Source organism: Rattus rattus, chromosome 11 (genome assembly GCF_011064425.1).
Source record: "Rattus rattus isolate New Zealand chromosome 11, Rrattus_CSIRO_v1, whole genome shotgun sequence".
Taxonomy (NCBI): domain Eukaryota; kingdom Metazoa; phylum Chordata; class Mammalia; order Rodentia; family Muridae; genus Rattus; species Rattus rattus.
In genome coordinates this window covers 72,899,163-72,918,728 of record NC_046164.1, presented here as the reverse complement: position 1 = coordinate 72,918,728, position 19,566 = coordinate 72,899,163, and the positions used below count along the sequence as shown (strand labels likewise).

Sequence of the window (19,566 nt, the reverse complement as noted above, 5' to 3'; positions counted from 1 at the left end):
GAAGTACCCAAGGCCAGCCCAGGGCCCTGGGGGAGCAGGTCTCAATGCACTGAACCTAAAGCAAGATCCCCTACCTTAAAAGCTGGCCCAGAGCTCCCCAACTGGCTAGCCCAGAGCTCCCCAACTGGCTAGCACAGCTTTGTCCGTCCCCCAACCCCTGCCTCACTACCACCACCACCTCAACCTTCATAGATAGCTGAGACCCTACACTTACTGAAACAGTAAGAACCTAGCCTGGGGCACAGAGGCCTGGCGCCTAACCCTATTCTGTCAACCTAACTATTCCTAAGTGTAGTCAGCCCTTTTAGTTTTTTTAGACAGGGTTCCATGTAGCCACTATGTAGTTGAGGGTGACTTTGAACTCTAACTTTGACTGTCCTGGAACTCACTCGTAGACTAAGCTGGTCTTTGACTTAAGAGATCCCCTGCCTCTGCCTCCCGAGGGCTGGGATAACCGGCATGTTTACCACAACAGTCACCTGGTATGTTATGCGGTACTGGAATTTCAAGCATCCCTGGCAAGCAGCATCCTACCAACTGAGCTACCTCTCTGGGCCCTCGCTCTCCTCTCTGACCACTAGTTAACGATGCTAATCATCATGGGGGTGGGGGTTGTTGAATGGGCATGAGCAGCCCACTGTCAAGGGAGTGGGTGACCAGTATCAAACGACTGTCATTGTCTCAGGTGGCCAGTCACCCACCATCCCCACCCCCACCTCAGTTGCAGACCCAACTGAATATGGGTTCCTTTTGAGTGAGGATGACATTAGAGCAGACTGGGACTGGGGGCAAGAGAGGAACTACCTATTCATTCACTTAGCCATAATTCACAGAGGAGCTCCTGTGCCAGGGCATATGGAGGGTAGCCTGAGGCTGAGTGGGAGAGGGACAGGTGATGAGTGCCAAGCAGCACAGGCAGGCATAGGATTTCCTAGCCTTAGTCTCTACCAGGCTGGTCTTAGAGACGGCCTTACTGAGTCACTGCCACCCACCTCTCTATGACTCAGAGATGCCATGGCTGGGTCTGTCCCACCCTTATACAGCCTGCCCATCTCTGGATTCCACTCCCGGGCTGGGCAGGAGAGATGCTTTGGTCAGAGGAGAACCTCCTTGGTGACTTATCTTCTTTATTGGAGACTTCCCACTGCCCGGGAACTTCCTGACTGGCCCTCACCAAGGCTCTCTGGCCTCAGAGATAGATGCCTGCTGCCCGGGGAGTCAGTCCCCCACCCTATACACATACACGCACGCACACACGGGGGTCAAAGCCTAGTGGTTTGGGGACAGAACAGGGGTTAAGTTGACCTGTGCTTGACTTAGGTGTTGGCCTGTCACCAGGCACTGAATTGATGCTCCCAGTGCTCTCCAATTTCCAGCAGGAGCACAGCAGAAAGCATGGGTCTCAGTACTACATCTTTCTACTCACAGCAGGACCCTAAGCTAGTCTTTCCTGGTCCCCTGGTGTCATTGGGAGTGAGATCACAGGATAGCTGGTAGGTAGAGTCCCCCTGCAAGTTCTCTGTCCCTCCGGGGGATCTGTTGCCTTGTGAGAGGCCTCTCTCTCTGAGCCTTCATCTTTGATCCTTGTACCCCAGATAACCTATGTTGCCTTCCTGGGAAAGCTCTCCTCTCCCCTCCCCACTGCCTGCCGCCCCGACACACCAAGTCTGAAGCCCCAGCTGAATGTGGCCTTCCACCTGAGAGCAGATCTGCCTTTCTCTTCTTCCTCACCAGACCTGGCTCCCAGATCACTGTCTTCAGCACTGGCATAGGATGTGGCTGGGAGCAGCTGTGACAGTCAGATGCATCACAGACCTCTAGCGGTGATGGAAACGACCCTCTGCTGGCTGTAATCTTTGACTATGCGCATTTCATGCGATTTCCATCTTAACCAAACCCTTATCACACCCTTGGCCTTAAGTGTTATGGTCTGAAGTATAATAGTGGACTAGCTGTTCTTTCTCACAATGCCACAGGCTTGTTCTTACAAGTCTTGGCCTTAGCCAAACGCTCAATGCCTTTCTTATTAAGGCCTTAATAAGAACCTTGTCACTTGTTCACTCTGCTCTTCTTGTGTTTGTCGGGTAACATAAAATAAAAGTAACTATGCACAACCATGGTGACACCACATCTGGTAACTGTAACTAAGACACCTACTGTGTGGACTGATAGGGTAGCCTATCCTGTGAAGACATGTTGGACAAAGAAATACTCCAAGAACCTGGGTAAGCAGAAGCAGGACAGGTGTGGTATCACGCCCCACTCAGAATGGCACATGATTTAAAGCGCAGGAATTTATTTATTTCTGGAATTAACCATTTGATATTTTCAGACCATAGCTGCCAGTTGCATTAATTACCTTTTCTGTTCCTACCTCCCTCCCGGCTCCCCAACAAAACTGATTTTTAAGGAAGAAAGGGCTTGCTTGTTTAGTATTTGAAGTTCCAGTCCATCTTGTTGGGGAAGTCAAGTGCAGGAGCCTGAAGTAATTTGTTACACCAAACCCACAGTTAAAAATCTGAGAGTGGTTGGTTAATGCGTACATTCATGTCAGTTTCTCCTTTTTAAAACAGTCCAGGCCCCCAGCCCAGGGAATGGTGCTGCTCACAGTGGGCAGATCTGCCCACCTCAGTTACCCACTCAAGATGTAATGCACCACAGGCAAACCCAGAGGCCCGACCTGGGTAATGCTAGGCATTATCTGGTGGACAACCGAGACTGCCCTCCACAAAGATCACTATCAAAAATTGTGGATAGATAAATATATTACTTATAAGTATATTTTATATAAGATATTTTGTAAGCATCAAAAGAAATCGTGGAAGGTGAGACTGGGAAGGATGTGGGGGTGTGCTACTACACTGGTGAAACACAGGAGCTCCGGGGCCAAGAACTAGGTTTGAATCCTGGCTCTGGTATGCTGTGAACTGGAGCAAGGGCCTTCAGTTCCCAGGCCTCCTTGCTGTAAATGGGGCAGCGGTGAAATCTGACTCTAGCTCTGTAGCTCTTGGGAAGTGCTCAGCAGAGCGTCCTGCTGTTACTAATTCAGTGATGCTTCCACTGTTCCTCCCCTGGGCAACTTGGTCTTCTCTCCACCCTTCCTCTGCCACCTGCACTCTGGTAGCCTCAGGGCATGCTCCTGCAAGACAGGACAAGGGTGTAGTCCTGGCCCCCGGGCTCCTTGCCAGGTCTTGGGGAAGCCAGGAAGCTGGAGCCATGCTGGGCATCCTGCCACTGTGAACTGCAGGCAAAGCCTTGTCTCAGCCTCAGCTACTAGGGGTCCCCTCCTACCCTGCCCTGGCACCCTTGGCTTGTCAGTCTAGAAAGCCAGGGCAAACAAGGACTCCTTTTTTTCAGTGCCAGGGGTTGAACTCAAGGGTCTTGTACTTGGCTCTTTCTCTCTCTAGTTCTATTAGACTTCTTGGGATTGAGGATATGGCTCCATTAGTAGAACGCACAAAATACTAGGTTCGACCTGCCAATAATTCAAGCACTTGGGAGGTAAAGGCAAGAGGTTCAGAAATTCACTCACCTTTCAGCAACAAAGTGATTTCGGGGATAGCTTAGGCTACATGGAAACAAAACCCAAACCAAATGGACAGTAACAGCAAAACAAGACAAAGGACTCTTTCTGCTCTGTGTCCCCGTACTTCTCCCTCCCCCCCAAAACCATGGTGAGCCTCTACCTGCTGAGCGGGTGGCCAGTCCACTTTGTTGAGTAATTAGACCTTCAGTTTAAGCCCAGGTGGAGGAAATACTGAAGGAGCTGAACCAGATGGCCCAGGGCTAGATGACAGTGGTGAGAGAGATAGGGGTAGAGTAGAGAAAAAGATTGTTAAAAAAATGTCTGCAAGTTTCCATGGTGACACACACCTTTGAACCCAGCACTCAGGAAGCAGGTGGATCTCTGTTTGAGGTTAGCCTGCTCTACAGAGTGAGTTCTAGGCCAGCCAGGGCTACACATAGAAACCCTGTCTTGGGGGAAAGAAAAACAAAACAAAACAAAAACAAAAACAAATAAACCCCAACAAATTCCGGAAGTTCAGTATTTTGAATTAGCTTTTGCACTAGGCCTTAGTATGTCTGATTACAAATAAAACTGGTAAAGTTCCAACTACCCGAGACTAGGTTATTATCGTAATAGAAATCAAAGCAGGAAGAAAGGATGGCCCATTTCCCAAACAGGCAACTGTAACTGGTATGGTCATGAGGTTACCTGGTAATCCTTTAATCCTTACCAAAATGTAACCTGAAGAACATGATGTGTCCCTCACCCTGGCAGGCAGCGCTCACCAGTAATTCCAGCACTCTGGAGGGTGAGAAAGAATTGCAAGTCCTGGGCTATAAAGAAATCATGTCTCATGTCCCCACCCCTCTATACACACACACACACACACACACACACACACACACACACACACACACATACACACACACACCCTCAACCCCTTTCTCCCCCAGCCAACACATAAACTTTGAAATGAACAGGCAGCTCCTTGTGGTTTTAATTACCTATTTCAAGGTCTTGGAATATACCTTTCTGTGTTTGTTAGCCATTTTCTATAAAGCCAAATTCTTCTGCTCAGTTAACAGAATACTTACTGTTTACACAGTGAACTGATGCCCTTTTCCAGAAACACTGTGCCATATACCTATAGTCACAGCCCTTGGTAGGCTTGGGCAGGATTATTGTGTTTGAGTCTGAAATCAATCCAGGCTACACATTAAGTAAATTCTAGGTCAGCCTGGTCTACATATTGAGACTCTGTCTTAAAAACACCAAAATAAAGTCTGAGGGGAGAGAGACATCTGCAGGTCTCCTTCCTACCAACACGGTATGTTTTGACATCTGACCACCTAGAGAGACTTCTGCTCAGCCTGATTACGAGAAATGCTCAGCGGCTGGCTCTTAGCACAGGACACTGCTCACCCCATGAGCCCCTGAAAACCTTACTTACCTCTGCTAACTAGTCGAGGCAGGCACCTTTAAAGGCAGAATCCCGTGTTAATACGCCTGCAAAGTGGTCCGTTTATTTTTAGCTAGTTCCTTGTGAGGTGAGGTAAGCATGTGGAGATGTCCCTGCCTTCCGGCTTTACCCTTAAACGTGCTTCGAGTCCCTCAGCTCAGCAGGCCCTTCTTCAACTGTGAAGTCCAGCCGAGCACATGTGTTCAGGAACGGGCCAGCTCCCGTATGAATGTGTCTGTATGAATGTGTATGTATGAATGTGCATAGGCTCCCTGAATACATCTCCCTGGTTCCTTTGCTCATTGTCAGAGGCTGTAGTGTAAAAGCAGTCTTTGTCTCCCCTCTGCAGCCAGAGGAGTGCCCTTACCTGTTTTAGGGATCTCTGTTTAAGTAGAGATGGATTTTTGGTCTCCAAGTAGAAAAGAAATTTAGGATGAGCCAGTTTGAGACAGAGTTAAGAGTTTATTTTTAAAAACCAAACATTTTAAGCACAAGGATTTAGAAAAAGAGGACCCGGTTAAGTCAGCACCCCAAACCCACCCCACCCCCAGTGTGTGTATCTCTGTCTTCTCTGTCTCTCTCTCTGCCTCTCTCTGTCTCTCTGTCTCTCTCTGTCTCTCTCTGTCTCTGTCTCTCTGTCTCTGTCTCTGTCTCTGTCTCTCTCTCTCTCTCTCACACACACACACACACACACATTTCCAGTGGCTTTGGAACTTAGCCTACTGTGATCACGGCTGGTTCCTATACATTGGACAGGATCACAGCTGCTAAGGTAAAGAAAGCCACAGGTCACAGGCTTACAGAGGAAGTTAAGACTTTTTTTTTTTTTTTTTTTTTTTCCGGAGCTGGGGACCGAACCCAGGGCCTTGTGCTTGCTAGGCAAGCGCTCTACCACTGAGCTAAATCCCCAACCCCAAGACATTTTTATTGTTAAAAAAAAAAAAAAGGTTTAGTCTTATTTTTTAAATTCCCAGAAACTATGTAGAAGTAAGGCCATACCTGAATAAATTTAGGCCTTGAGCAGGGTTCGCTATTATTTTAACACAAAATATCTATAAATAAAAAGTGTTGTTCGAGCTGACAATCCTTACAACAAATGCTAATCATGCTGGAATTCTGCAGGAGGTGTCAAACAGCTTCCTGTTCCTTTTCATGCCCCAGGAGTGGGAAGAATGTCTGAGCCGGAGGGCGAGGAGGAGAGGGATGCTGGCTGCTGGCTAGCTTAAGGTTGTCCTCATGTCAGCTGTAGCACTGGTGGTTATGCGCCTATCCACCTGCCCTTGGGGGAGGAGCTGTTGGCACTAATGGTTGCTGAGGGAGGGAGGTCACCCTCCTTTGGCAACACTGCCAGTAAGGTGCCCACACCCTAGCAGATGATCCCACACCATGAGCAGACAGGCAATACTAACTGGATTCAGGGTTATTGATGTTAAGAACAAAAAAGGGCGGACATGTTGGGAGGGAAGCAGGACGAGGGCACGAGGAGGAACTGGAGGAACTGGAGGAACTGGAAGAATGGAGATGAGCTAATAGATGCTATCCATGTGTATTTCCCAAAACTATATTGTTTAAAAAATAAAAATGTGGACCAGGAGGGGGACACCTAGAACAGTGTAACGCCATGCATGAAGCTGCTACAACAGAGAGCCTGACTTTTATGCTAGCCCAGATAGTTTTTTAAGACATGAACACAGAAATATCATGTGCATGGGGGGGAGCAATGTAACTTACTGGGAAAAGGTGTTCAGAAAATGTGGGAGGGAGTGAGAGAGGAAATGAGGGGTGGGTAGTGTTCATCCAAGTCTGGTGAGAAGGCAAGAGGGCTACTCTGTAAGGTTAGCATTTTAAACATAAAGATGGTTACACACACCATTATCACATGACTAATATCTCATTCCGTCGTCCACACCCTAGAGAAATGGAAATGTATGTCCACACGTACAGCAACCTGCATACACATGTTTATAGTAATTGTATCTACAATCCCCTAAAACTAACTACTCAAGTATGCTTCATTGAGGCCAGAGTGGCATAGCCACACGCAACACCATAGAGCAAAGACGTGCGGCTGTGAGAAATGTGCACTCCAGGCTGCACCGAGTAGCGATAAACCCATAGGATCCACACAGGTACAAGCTTATCAGAGACTGCAGGGTTGGGCTGGGGATCTGACCACAAAAGGGACCCTGGACAGGATATTTTGTGCAGTAGAACTGCCAGAGTCCTGATTTGTGATAAATATATGAATCTGTGCTCCAGGCTGATCTGAATTGGAGGCAATCCTAGACTACGTGTCAAGTTACAGGGCAGTCAGAATTACGTAGGGAGACCCTGACCCAAAACCAATGTCAGAGAACTGGACGAGGGATTAGCTTTGTGGTGGAGCATCTGCCTAGCACGTGTGAGGCCTTAGGTTTGAGTCCAATTAGGGTCGGTTGACCCAGAGAACTTTGAATTTGAGTTAATTTTATGTGCTAATTTAGGTTTTTTAAAAAAAGATTTATTTTTATTTTCTGTGTACGAGTGTTTTCCCTACATATATGTATGTGTACTGCATGTATTTCCCTACTGTCTGTCTGTGTGCCTGGTGTCTAGGAGACCAGAAAAGAGCAATGGGTTCCTTGGTACTGGAGCCATAGACAGTTGTGAGCCACTAAGTGGGTGCTGGGAATCAAACCCAGGTCCTCTGCAGGAGCAGTCAGTGCTCACAATCACCGAGCCATCTCTCCGCCTTCAAATATCTTCTTTTAATGACCAAAAGACTTGAATAAAGTTTTTAAAAACGATTCTGTGTTCCTACCAAGAGAGTTGCATGGCGGGGGCTCTGTCACACCAGTCTGTTGGGTGGGGGCTGCTTCTTCTGAAAGGTGAGGTGTCGGGGGCTTAGCCACCCTGCGGCTGTGAGGTGAGTAGGGGTGGGGTTGTTCTTGCTGAGGGATGACAGGAGTCTAGAGCAGCAGTTAGCTTCCTCCTCTCCTGACTGCCTCATTCCAACCCCCTCTCCCCCCGGGCAGTCCCTCTGTGAAAATGGGGCAAGGGTAGATCTAGGGAGTGTAGTGATTTGTTTAAAGTCAACTTGTCACAGATCAGAATCACTGACAGGGAGCCACAGCAGGAGAATTTGCCCAGTTGCCTTTAATGGGTGGGAAGTAGCTCGGGTAAGGAGGGCGTGAGGGCCTGAAGACCTCTCGGCCTTCCCGCTTGCCGCTCAGTTGATTGATCCTCTCCACTGGCATCAAAACCAGTCTTTCCAGGCTTCTCTGGACTAAGGATGAGTGACCTTTCAGGAAGCCTCGGGTTTTTGCTGCCAAGTCGGGATTGCTGATGTCCCAGCCTTGTAGACCGAGCAGCTCCTGGGCTGTGGGCCTCTCCGTTGAGAGACAGCCACTGGGGGACTGCTCCCACTGCTGGGCACCTAGCCTCAAGGGCCAAGCAACTGTTGGCCTCTCAGCCTCTCAGGCAGAAGACAAGTTGGTTACTATTTCACCAAACATTAAATTAACAAACTTTTCATTTTTCTTCACCGTACCAGTTCTGTGCCTGCTGAGAACCCGACTCACACATGGGGAAGGTCTAGTTCCCCATAGCTCTTGGAATGCATGGCACCATAGCAACCCCAACAGGACAGTTGTGCTGTTTGCCTCCTAAATGCTCTGAAAAGCTCTATGTTAGACTTAGTGTTTGTTAGTGTGACAAACTGGAGTCACCTGGGACAAGGGACCCTCCACCAAGGGGGCTTCTTGATGTGAGAGGGCCTAGTCCACTGTGGTTGTGCTACTTGGGCAGGTGGCACTGAGCAAGCCATGGGGAGCAAGCCTTATTTCTTTATGACAGAGCAACATACAAGTCAAATAAACCTTTTCTTCCTGGGCAAGGTGGCACATACCTGTGAGCCCAGCCTTCCTAAAGTACAGGCAAGGAGACAGATGCTCGAGGTTACACAGCCTGGGCTACTTGGGACCACGGTTTAAGCCAAACGAAGCCTTCTTGAATCAGACCCTGACAGCAAAGGCTTCTGAGCAGCCCTGAGTCACACTACTAGGGCCTACTAGGGACAACTCACTTGTTCTGACCTCTGTCCTCACAGTTCCTCAACAGTCAGCCAGTCTGGGACCCTGGATCTCGTGGTCTGCAATTCTGCATGAGGCCTTGTGTCAGGATTCCTAGGTTGCAAAGGGAGAGCTCTGGCAAAGGCTATGGGGAACTAGACCTTCTTCTCTCTCACACAGAGGCTTCTGAGGACGTGTATAAACAAAGGCCTGTGTATGGGGAGGATAGCTGATCTGGGCACCACCATGATCCAAGCACTGTGTGAATCTGATCTAGAAGACCAGAATTGGGCCACTGAGGTAAATAAAGGTAGAAGGGGCAGCCTCTGGAGCCCTGCTTGAAGGCCCCTAATGTAGTAGGCTGGCACTTACTGTGAGACATCGGAGAGCACCAGAATGCTTAAGGCTCTGCCTCTGAATGAACGAGGTGGGTATTTTGGCAGATTCATCTCTGGGTTGGTCATCTCGAGAAGGGCTGCAGGAACCCAAGCTCGACATATGCAACTGGGCATTGGTTTTTATGGCCTGGCACCACTTGCCCGCTCCACCCCACCCACCCAGCAACCTACCACTCATGGAGAAGTTACCTTCACTGTGTTATAAGCAATAAATTTAATCTCTAAAAACATAGATGAGAGGATAGCACTTGTTGGGGATTTTCTTTTGTTGGTTTTTGTTTTTGAGACGGGGTCTCATATATAGCCTAGGCTGGCCTCAAACTCACCTTGTCATCTTCCTGCTTCAGCAATCTGAGGCTACAGGCATGTACCACCAAACCTGGCTGGATTACGAGGGTAAATGTCATAGCAACGCTTTTTCCTTGCCCTTATGAAAAGCACCATCTGGTGTACTCCTGTAGCAACAAAAGTAGAATGTTCAGGTTTAGACCTCGGGGTGCTGTTAATGACAAGAGCTGTATGACCGACCCCAGTTCAGGAGCTGGCGGGCTGGCTTACAGTGGAATCATCATACGGGTCTCCTTCTCGTAGATGTCGGGGATCAGTCCCATGGGAGAGTTAACCATCTGCATCGTATTCTTGCCAAACAACTGGAACTCATAATGGATGAGCTGCTCCCAAAAGCCACTGTTGGGCCGGATGATGGGCCTGCGTGATTTGGTCCAAGCGTGGGCATCTAGGAGGGACATGGCATGGTACTTCATGAGGTACGCGAGGCACAGGGCGGCCGAGCGACTCACGCCAGCAGCGCAATGCAGCAGCGTTCGGCCCTGCTTCATCTCCACCGAATGGATGTGGTCAGCGATGGGGTCGAAGAAATCGGAGAGGTGCGCGATGGGCGCATCCACCACAGGCACCTGCACGTACTGGATGTCCTCATAGAAGGTGTTCGCTATCTCTACTGAGACATTGATCACCGTGGTGATCTGATTGCTGGACAGTAGGAGCTTGTCGTTGGCAGCCGCACCATTGCTGATAAACAGGCTCTTGGTGATCTGTGAGAGGCCACTGATTGAGGGCTGTGGGAATTGAACTGGGCAGGCACTCCAAGGTGAAGTCATCAAGGTGGAGGTCAACAGTTGGTGACGTGTTAAGCTTTCATCTTTCTGCTAGGCTATGAACCCTGCAAGAAGGAGGAGGAAGTTTGGAGGTTAAGAACCCAGAAGACTTCTGGGAAGGGGATGGCTGGGTGTCTAAGGTCAGAGGCAGTCCTTTGATCATCGATGTAAAAGTACAGCAGAGAACTCAGTGATTACACCAATGTTCACATCGAAAGCCAGAACCATTGCCTGAGCGCTGGGGGTCCTTTCACAAAGGAAACACTGGAGGAAGGGAGGTCAGCCATGGCCAGGGAGACTGAACAATGGAAGGGGTGGGCCTTGGGTTTACTTGGGTGGATCCAGGAGAAAGAGGGTGGTTAGGAGCTGAGGGAGTACAGCTGCTGAAAGAACATTGGGGTAGACATGTTCCTATTACCGTAAGTAGAACTGGACCCAAAGGTTAAGGGCGACAAGAGGGAGAATGCTATGCCAAGCCTTTCCATCTTCTCATAACCAGTCAGCAAGTCTAGCTGTTCTCAGCCAAAAGGGGTCCCGGTCCCTGAAGAATGCCCACACAACTGGTGCCATCTACAGCAGAGCTAGCTAGTGGGAAACGTTCCATGTTCTCTGCTCAGCTGTGTGACTTCCAACAGTAATGACCTCTAAGTCAACTGAGAGCAAGTGGAGAAGAGGCTCTGTGATGTTCACCTGGAACATGATATTCAGGAGGTAGAAGAGGAAGGTGGGGGCCTTTGTTTCATGGGCCCCGCCCCCCAACAGCGAGCCAAGGAAACAAATTACAGGGTTTTTTTTTGTTTTGTTTTGATTTAGTTTTGTCTTTGTCACGGAAACAAAGCTGTTTCGTTGTTTGTTGTTGTTTTAAATTAACCTTTGAAAAATCAGGATTTCCCAGGCAGGCCAGTTTCAGCTAGCACAAGGACAACGCCTATCTTAATCTCCTCATAATGAAAAGTCATTCAAGGTAACCTCAGGCCCACCAGTTATTTTTCAACTGTCCCTGCTTTCCAAGGAATGTGACTTCCAAGTGACCGGATGGTTTTGTTTCTGCTCTCTTCAGTCCTTTTCTATCTGTAGAATCCACAGACCTTCTTGGCTTAGCTCAATGGAACGAATGTTCTACCGTCCAGAGTGGGGTGTTATGCAATTTCAGAATAGAAAATAAAGTCAAATGGGGTCTTTAAACTGTTGGTCGATAGGGGCAGCACGCCTACCTCATAAAGACAGACGGATGAACCGATGAACGGGAGGTACTACAAGTGCTTGTAGTAAAGTTAAAATGCAAAGCTTTGTGGGAATGACAACTAAGGGCATTTGTTTCAGGCTTGGGGTTATAGTGTTGCAAAGAGAGTAGGAAGTGGTCACAGACAGTAGGGCATGGTAGAGCTGACCTGGAAGCTGAGGCAAGAAGATTGGATGTTCCGGATCAGCCTGACTACTGAAACTCTCAGGACCGAAGAGGGGGAGGGGGAGGAAGAACTAGGGAGAAGGGGGAAAAGAGGAAACAAACCTCGTCACCTTTGTTTTCTCACTCTACAACCAATGAGGTCTTTGACATCTAATTTGTACCCCTGAAACTTGAGACTCGAGGAAAACCAGTTTTGTTCATTATCGGACAGCAAGTTCTGAAGGCTGATATTTCTGGTGGATTACACTTTCTGGAGAAAGTTGGCAAATATAGGTGGGGCGTTGGTTAAATTCCGGGTTATAAACGTGAAACAGAGTCCACAAGTAGATGAGTGGGAGGTGCCACATCAAGCCCAGGAAGCATCCTAGAGAGTTGGCCTCTCAACACAGAGACAAGACTCACACGATCTTACCTCCTTCCCTCAGTACCCCGGAAATCTTTCAGGAAGCAACTGCAGGGCGGAGCCGCGGGCGACCGTCTCTAAAACAGAGAGGGCCCTTCATGATTCCGGATCTCAGTGGCAACGACTTCTCCTCGCGGAACAATGGACAGTTCTGGGCCTACAGGAACCCCCGCGACTGATTCTGTACCTCGTCGGACTCGCGCAGTTCCCAAACGCCTCCGAAAAGCCGGGTGGGCTGCAGCAGAGCGGACCCGCCCGTCTCCACGGAAACGCGCCAAGCAACCGGAAGGACCATTGCTCTGCCCATGGCCTGCACGCCCCGCCCACTCGCCCGTCTGTCTCCTAGGCAACACGCCCAGCTGAGAGTCACAAAGAACGCCAAAACACTGTCACGAGGTCCGCCTGCAGGTCCCTCTGCCCTGTACGTTTCCCTGGCAACGCGCAGCGCTCCGCCTTAGGCTCCTGTGTAGATAGTCGCTCCGTGTCCTCGTCCTTCCATCATGGTATTCCGCTTTGCTAGCTTTTCTGATTCTAGTCCGCCAGAGCCCTCCACACAGCCCAAAAGGCCTTCCGTCAAGTGGGACTTGGGCTCGGATTACGAGGACGTTTCGAGTGAGACCATCGCTTCTGGCTCGGACTTCCGGCGCGAGAGAACAGATAGCCAGCCGGATATTGGCCTCAACGTCCAACCGCAGATCTACTTCCTGCGGCCGCGGTCCCCAATCCCCAAGTTGTTATTCAGGTGTGGCTCGGGTTTATAAAGCAGTTGTCAGACCCGGGAACCCTAAGGGAATCCAAGCTTTCAGACTCATGTTGCCCACCCCCGACCTCCCGCCCATACGAGTTCCTTAGCTCGCAGCACTGTCCGGATTTTTCAGACCCATGCCAACCCCATAGGACGCTCAGAAGCCCAGTCTCTGGGCCGAAGGCGCTGTGCCATTTCCAGCCCTCCGAATGAATCCTGACACGAGCTTACTGTAGGCTTGACATCGTGCGCCGAGCGCACTTTGACGTGACGCCTGGTAAAGCTCAGGTCTCAGGCTCCAATTTACTTGACAACGCCAGGCCTTTCCATTCTCCAGTGTCCTGCAAAAGCCTTCAGTTCCCCATTGTCTGGCTCTAATTCTGTCCCCCTCCTCAACCCCTTTCCCAGCGTCAGCCAAGGATGTAATAAACCCTACAGAGGATTTATTATGGAAGCACAACTGGTTCAAAACTTACCATCTTTTACTTGATAGAGACTACTTACAATCTTTCTCCTGTTTTCATTTCCTTTTTCTTTTTTTCTTTTTCTTTTTCTTTTTTTTTTTTTTTTCGGAGCTGGGGACCGAACCCAGGGCCTTGCGCTTCCTAGGCAAGCGCCCTACCACTGAGCTAAATCCCCAACCCCTACATTTCCAATATTGATAAATTTGGTGCATTACTGAGTAAAGAGGATCTTTAAATATTTAGGCTTTTTTTTGGTTGAAAATAGGATTTAGAATTGCGTGTAAATTCCTGACCTTCCCCACCCACCACCCACCCCCCCATGTATCAACCTGGATACATGAGACCCTGTCAAAAAATGTCCATCTTTTTGTTTGTTGGGGTTTGTTGTGTTGTTGTTGTTGTTTGGTCTAATTATAAATGTGTATTTCATGATGATCTTATTCTGATGTGCTAACCAATGGAGTCTGAGTTTAGTGTAAGCGTTCAGGTTTGTTCCTTCTATTCCTGTATCAGCCATTTCTGTTTCAGTCAGTTCAGGTGTGTGTGGTTTTTCCCTTTCCGTATTCGGGAACACTTCACCAGCCTATCCGTCATTTCTCTGGTTTCCTTTAAATTGGTTTGTGAACCATTGCAAAAGCAATGTACACTCAACAACAACAACGAACCAAACAGAAGTCAGGACAGCAAACCGAACGACTAGAGATGATGACTGTTAACATTGTGATGTTTACCTGTGCTGGTTAGTTTTATCAGTTTGAAACCAACTAGAATTACCTAGGATGAGGGAACCTCAGTCGGGGAATTGCCTACAGCTGATGGCCTGCTGGGCGTTTTCCTAATGATCGATGTGGGGGATGTAGGCGGTGGGCAGTGTCATACCTGGGCAGGTGGGTGAGTTGTATAAGAAGGCCAGTTGAGCAAGCCATGAAAAGTGGCCAGTAAGCAGCCTTCCACCGTGGTCTCTGCTTTAGTTCCTGATTTCAGGTTCCCACCTTGAGTCTTGCCTTGGCCTTTCTCGATGAGGGACTGTAATCTGTAAGCTGAAAGTGAACACTCTCTTCAAGTTGTTTTGGGTCAATATGTTATCACAGCAACTGATAGGCTAAGATAATACATATCTAAGTATATGCGTGTTATATTTAAAATACAACACAAAAACTCACTGTTTAGTGATCTGTTTTTTTCCTGCCTAGTTATTATACCAAGTTGTTCATACTTGGTTATATGTATTCTATCAACTGACTTAGCACAGTTGTCCACTTGGCTTCCAAGTTTTAGAATGTGTGAACAGTTGTTTTTTAAATGGGGAAAACCACTGAAAAACACTTCATACTGTAACTAAATTATCAAAAACATAAGACCCTACAGGCTGGCAACATCATCTGTTGTTTGTTGAGACAGGTGGCCAGGTTGGCTTAAATTCATAAAGTAACTAAGAACGGCCTTGAACTTCTGACTCTCCGGCTTCTGCCTCCCAAGTGCTGGGATTACAGGTGAGTTTTTATTGATGCTGGAGATTATCAGAACCATGTATGTGCTAACACACTCTACCAACTCATTCCTAGTTGCCCACTCCGTTCATATTGCTCCACACTTCTTACTCGTGTAGGTGTCTCCAACCACTGATGCCACAGGGCCCAGGATGCCTATGGATACCAACATCCAACACAGCATGACGTAGCAAACTGAAACATTAACTTGGTTCTTGAGAGTAAACTTGATCAGTGGCATTGTTGTCTTGTCGTGTCAAAGTGATGACTGGAACACTCCTCAGAGTCCTCAAAAGTCCTGTAACACAGCAAACTTTCCTCATTTTTAAACATTTCCCAAACTCTTCCTTTAGACTTTACTTACTAGCTAAATCTGTGTCCACCTAAATCCTCCCTTATCTCCTTCCTTCCTTCCTTCCTTCCTTCCTTCCTTCCTTCCTTCCTTTCCCTTTGACAGTTGCCTGTGTAGCCTAGGCTGGTCTTGAGCTCCCTGTCTTCCTGCTTCCAGCTTCCCAAGTGCTGAGCTCACGGACATGAACCAACACAGCCAGTTTTCTTTTCCCTTTATTTTTCCTATCCTGTTCTCCTCTCCCCAACTCCTCCCAGATCCCCCTTAGATCTAGGCTGTGAAGGAAGAGCTCCCCACCTCTTCCTCTCTCAAATTCTTTTTTTAAAAGATTTATTTATTATATATGAGTACACCGTTGCTGTCTTCAGACACACCAGAAGAAGACATTGGATCCCATTACCGATGGTTGAGAGCCATCATGTGGTTGTTGGGATTTGAACTCAGGACCTCTGGAAGAGCAGTCGGTAGTCTTAACCACTGAGCCATCTCTCCAGCCCTCAAATTCATCTTTTACCTCTACCTTCCAAATTTTATCCATCAAAGACCTCCACACCTTTGCTCTTACCCCACATTTTCTCACTGACCTGACCACTCAGCATTTTGGGGGGTTGCTCAACCGGAGAGTGCTTGACTAGCATTTGCAGCCCCAGGCTCCACACCAGCACCTCCACAGAGGAACAGTGATGACAATAGCTGCTAGGGAAAGTATTGGCTCAGGACCCCCAAGACCAAGTTTTCAGCACAGAGATTTATTTGCTCCAGAGTGACAGAAGGCAGGAAATAGGAGACAAAGACAGGCGATAGAGGATGAGGGAGAAGGGGAAGGGAACAGAGGAGATGGGACAGAGGTATTTATCCTGAAGGGCAAAGGGCTGCCTCTGGGTTGAGAGGAGACCGACTTGGCACATAGGAAATAGTGGCTTATAAAGGTACAATGGGGAACCATGTGCTAGGATGGGTGTTTAAGTTTTGTTGGGCATGTTAATATTAGGTGAGCCGAAGGGGGTTTTTAATTCCTGGACTTCAATATTTTGATAGCTGGACCTGGGTAGTCAGCTTCAGGAGGAGGAAGTGGCCAAATAAGGGACCAGATCTTGGGGGCCAGTTTAGAGATGTGATCTGTTTTTAGCAAGGCAGAGGAAATGGGGGAGAAAGGCGAGGCCTACCAGAGCCATGCTCTACCCACTGGAGCTGGCCAGAGTCCCTTAAATAACAGTCATAATTCTGAGGACTCTGTTGCCACCTCTCTTGTGGACTGCATTGGACCTTCCTGTCCCCCACCCCCATCCCGTGCTCAGGAAAACAGCCTTTTAGCATACCTTGTCTACAGGCAAAACTTAGAATGCTTTCCTCACTCCTCCGAAAATGAGAAAACCACTTCTCTTGAAACCCAGGTGTGGTGGCACATGCCTTTAGTCCCAGTACTTGGGAAGCAGAGATAGGTGGATCTCGATGAGTTCTAGGCTAGCCTGGTCTACAGTGAGTTCCAGACCAGCCAGAGCAACATAGCAAAACCCTGTCTCCAAAAGAAAAACTAAATAAACCCAAAGAGGTGTCTTCCACCATTCCAGCACCTATCAAATCAGGCCTCGAGCTGCTCTCTGACCTATCCTGCTGTCTAACCTATCCCATCTTCCCCTCTCTCCTCTAGCTTAATTAATACCAGTGATGCAAATGTGAAGAAAATGTTACCCAAGAGCCATTTGTCTCGGGTGATTATTCGGGACAACCTCAACGCACAGCGCGTCTATGAGATGGAGGTAAAGTGCCCACCAGGGTCTGGGCTGGAGCCTATTAGTGGCCTGACCAGTTCACACTCCTCATCTTTCCTTCCTCCCTTGCTGGTTGCCTGTGTCTCCTGGGTTAGAAGTGGAGCTCTCAGCTCTTTGAGCTCATAGGGGGCCATGAAAGTGTTTGAAGTCAGGCCCCATCTTTACAGAGGAGATGGTGACACATGGGATTGGTGTCTTGCCCAAGGTATCACACTTACTCTGCATAGCAGATGGAACGACCGTGCCCCTTAGCTTATGTCTCGTCTCCTCAAAACGCGTTATCATTCATGCAGAACTACAGGCTCACGGTTCGCGTTGGCATCAGCACTACGTGGTTAGGTTTTTTTTTGTTTTTTTTTCTTATAAAAGTTATCCCATTTCCAGAGGAGAACCGAAGCTAGCAACAACAGCAGCAAACCCAGGACAAGACACAAACAGGGTCGGGCTCCATGTATGTTCTGTTAGATGTCTCATGCTATGGTCTGGCAAAATAGGTTAGGACTCAGAGATAGTCCAGTTTTAAACACTTTATTTGTAAAACAGGGTTTGAAACTCTTCTAGTTATGGGTTCTGTAATGTAAATCTGAACTGGTTTAAGCAAACTAGAGGACGTGAGTTCATGTAACAGGTAGGACAGGGTAGCCGACTCTTCCCAGCCTCCTCCATAGCTCTTGCTGTCTGTATCTAAAGTCTCGATTTCTTTTAGGGGTGTGTCACTGTCTACCGGGCTTAGAAATAGTTGAACATTATCTTACACCCTGATTACATTGTAGTTGAGGGGGGGTTTACCTGCAGTTGGCTCCCACATTCCCTCCTGCAGCCCGGTCATTGTAGCGCTCACTGAGTGAGTAAGCTAAGGATTTGTCCTCCCAGACCACAGCACAGGAATTATGGACAGGATGAAGCTAGAACTCCCGATGATGACAGGCTGTGGCAGGTAACTGTAGACATGGGTTAGGTAGACACTCGGAGCTAGAAGTCACAGATAGTATGTAAACAGTGCAGCGGGTAAACAGGGACACCGTGGGAGGATTTTTGGAAGGAGAAAGAAGCAAGATAGAAGGCGGGCATAGGCAGCACACACCTTTAATCTGGCACTTGGGAGACACAGAATCTCAGTCTCTGAGTTCGAGGTCAGCCTGGTCTATAGAGTGAGTTCCAGGATAGCCAGGGCAACTGTCTTGGGAAACAAACCAAACTCCAAACCAAGGTGAACCTCCTTGCTCCCATGACCTCCATTTCTACATTCCCACATGATTTTCATATACTTATTACTTATTTTTATGGTGTTAGGCATTGAATCCAGGGCTTCACACTAGGCCAGTTCTCCATAATTGAGCTACATTCCTGGCCCCCAAAATACCTATTCCTTAAGCTCAGTCTTCAGATTGTTAAGGTTGAAACAAGGTTCCTCAGCTGCACAGCATCAGAGAACACCACAGTAGTCTACCCAGCTTGGTGCCCAGGCTTTATGAAAAGGGAAACTGAGGTTCCCTGTAGTCCAAGCTGTTTTGTGGGATGGAAATCGGGTCTAACAGGCACCTTGCCACTGGTAGGTCAGGTCAGCAGCCTCGGATGTCTCTTGCTACGAAGTGACTTGTTTATCCCAAATCCACCTCTGTTTTTCATAAGATGAAAGCCTCTGACAAGACCAAGAGGAAGATGAGCTACTTGTACGACCACCTGAAAAAGAAGTTCATGACCGACCAGCTGAGAAAGATGATGCGCTGGAGGCGGGATTCCATGAGCACCCAGCAGTACTTGGATAGGAAACGGGTCTGTTGAGGCTCGACTGAGCTGGCGAGCCAACAACTGTGAACCGTGGCAGAATGATCTGCCCCAGGAACACAAAACCGCCCTGGTGAGAGCGGAGCAGCCCCAGAGCATGCTGGTCTCCACAACAGTAGAGCAATAAAAGAAAAGCTGCGGATAGGATAGGAGCGCAAAACGCACCAGTTCTAACCTGCTTTGCTCCACGCCAACCCCTCTATCCCTGTGAAATCCCTACAGCTACCCATGCTCGGTGGAAGAGGCAGAGGCAAGCCAGTCTCCTTGGTTTGTGCAAACATGGAAACTTAAGCCGTCTGTTTTTTCCTTCTCTTGTTCCTGTGTGTCTCTCTGTCTCCCTACATTGTCTACCCCTCCTACCATGTCCGATCTTCTTTCCTTCCCTCCTCATTTCGGTCTGCTCAGCACCCAGTTGTACACACACCCCCGAGGTGACGCATCTGCGGGTTCCGCCGAGGCTGTGGACATCTTCAATGGAAAGGATGAGTAATAAACTGTGCATTATCCGAGTCATAAGGAGGTCAGGGTGAAGCACCAGGCAATGCTATTCAGCAGCCTACCAGCTCTAGGATCTTGAAACCTCTCTGGGTTCCTGTTCCTTATCTGAAAGAGTCA

General features: G+C 48.4%; 2 protein-coding genes across 5 annotated transcripts in view; one reads left to right on the top strand and one right to left on the bottom strand.

The window, feature by feature from the left end:
• Nucleotides 1-13,052, bottom strand: part of Dusp18 (dual specificity phosphatase 18) — a 21,778-nt gene extending 8,726 nt beyond the window's left edge. The window contains exons 1-4 of one of the 4 annotated variants that reach the window (XR_004389421.1): nt 12,353-13,052; nt 9,973-10,597; nt 9,741-9,869; nt 4,293-4,309 (exon numbers count right to left, since the gene is read on the bottom strand). Coding sequence is in view for 2 of the 4 variants with exons in the window: in XM_032915934.1 (XP_032771825.1) it covers nt 9,818-9,869; nt 9,973-10,535 (615 nt within the window). In the remaining 2 variants the exon portion in view is untranslated. Of the gene's footprint in view, nt 1-4,292; nt 4,310-9,608; nt 9,870-9,972; nt 10,598-12,352 lie in introns of those variants that run through there. The other 3 variants (XR_004389420.1, XM_032915934.1, XM_032915935.1) reach the window with 3 other exon arrangements.
• C11H5orf52 (chromosome 11 C5orf52 homolog) lies at nt 12,775-19,566 on the top strand. The gene is made up of 3 exons (XM_032915936.1): nt 12,775-13,085; nt 17,043-17,151; nt 18,796-19,566. The coding sequence occupies exons 1-3, from the start codon at nt 12,844-12,846 to the stop codon at nt 18,946-18,948; spliced, it is 504 nt and encodes a 167-aa protein (XP_032771827.1). The 5' UTR covers nt 12,775-12,843; the 3' UTR covers nt 18,949-19,566.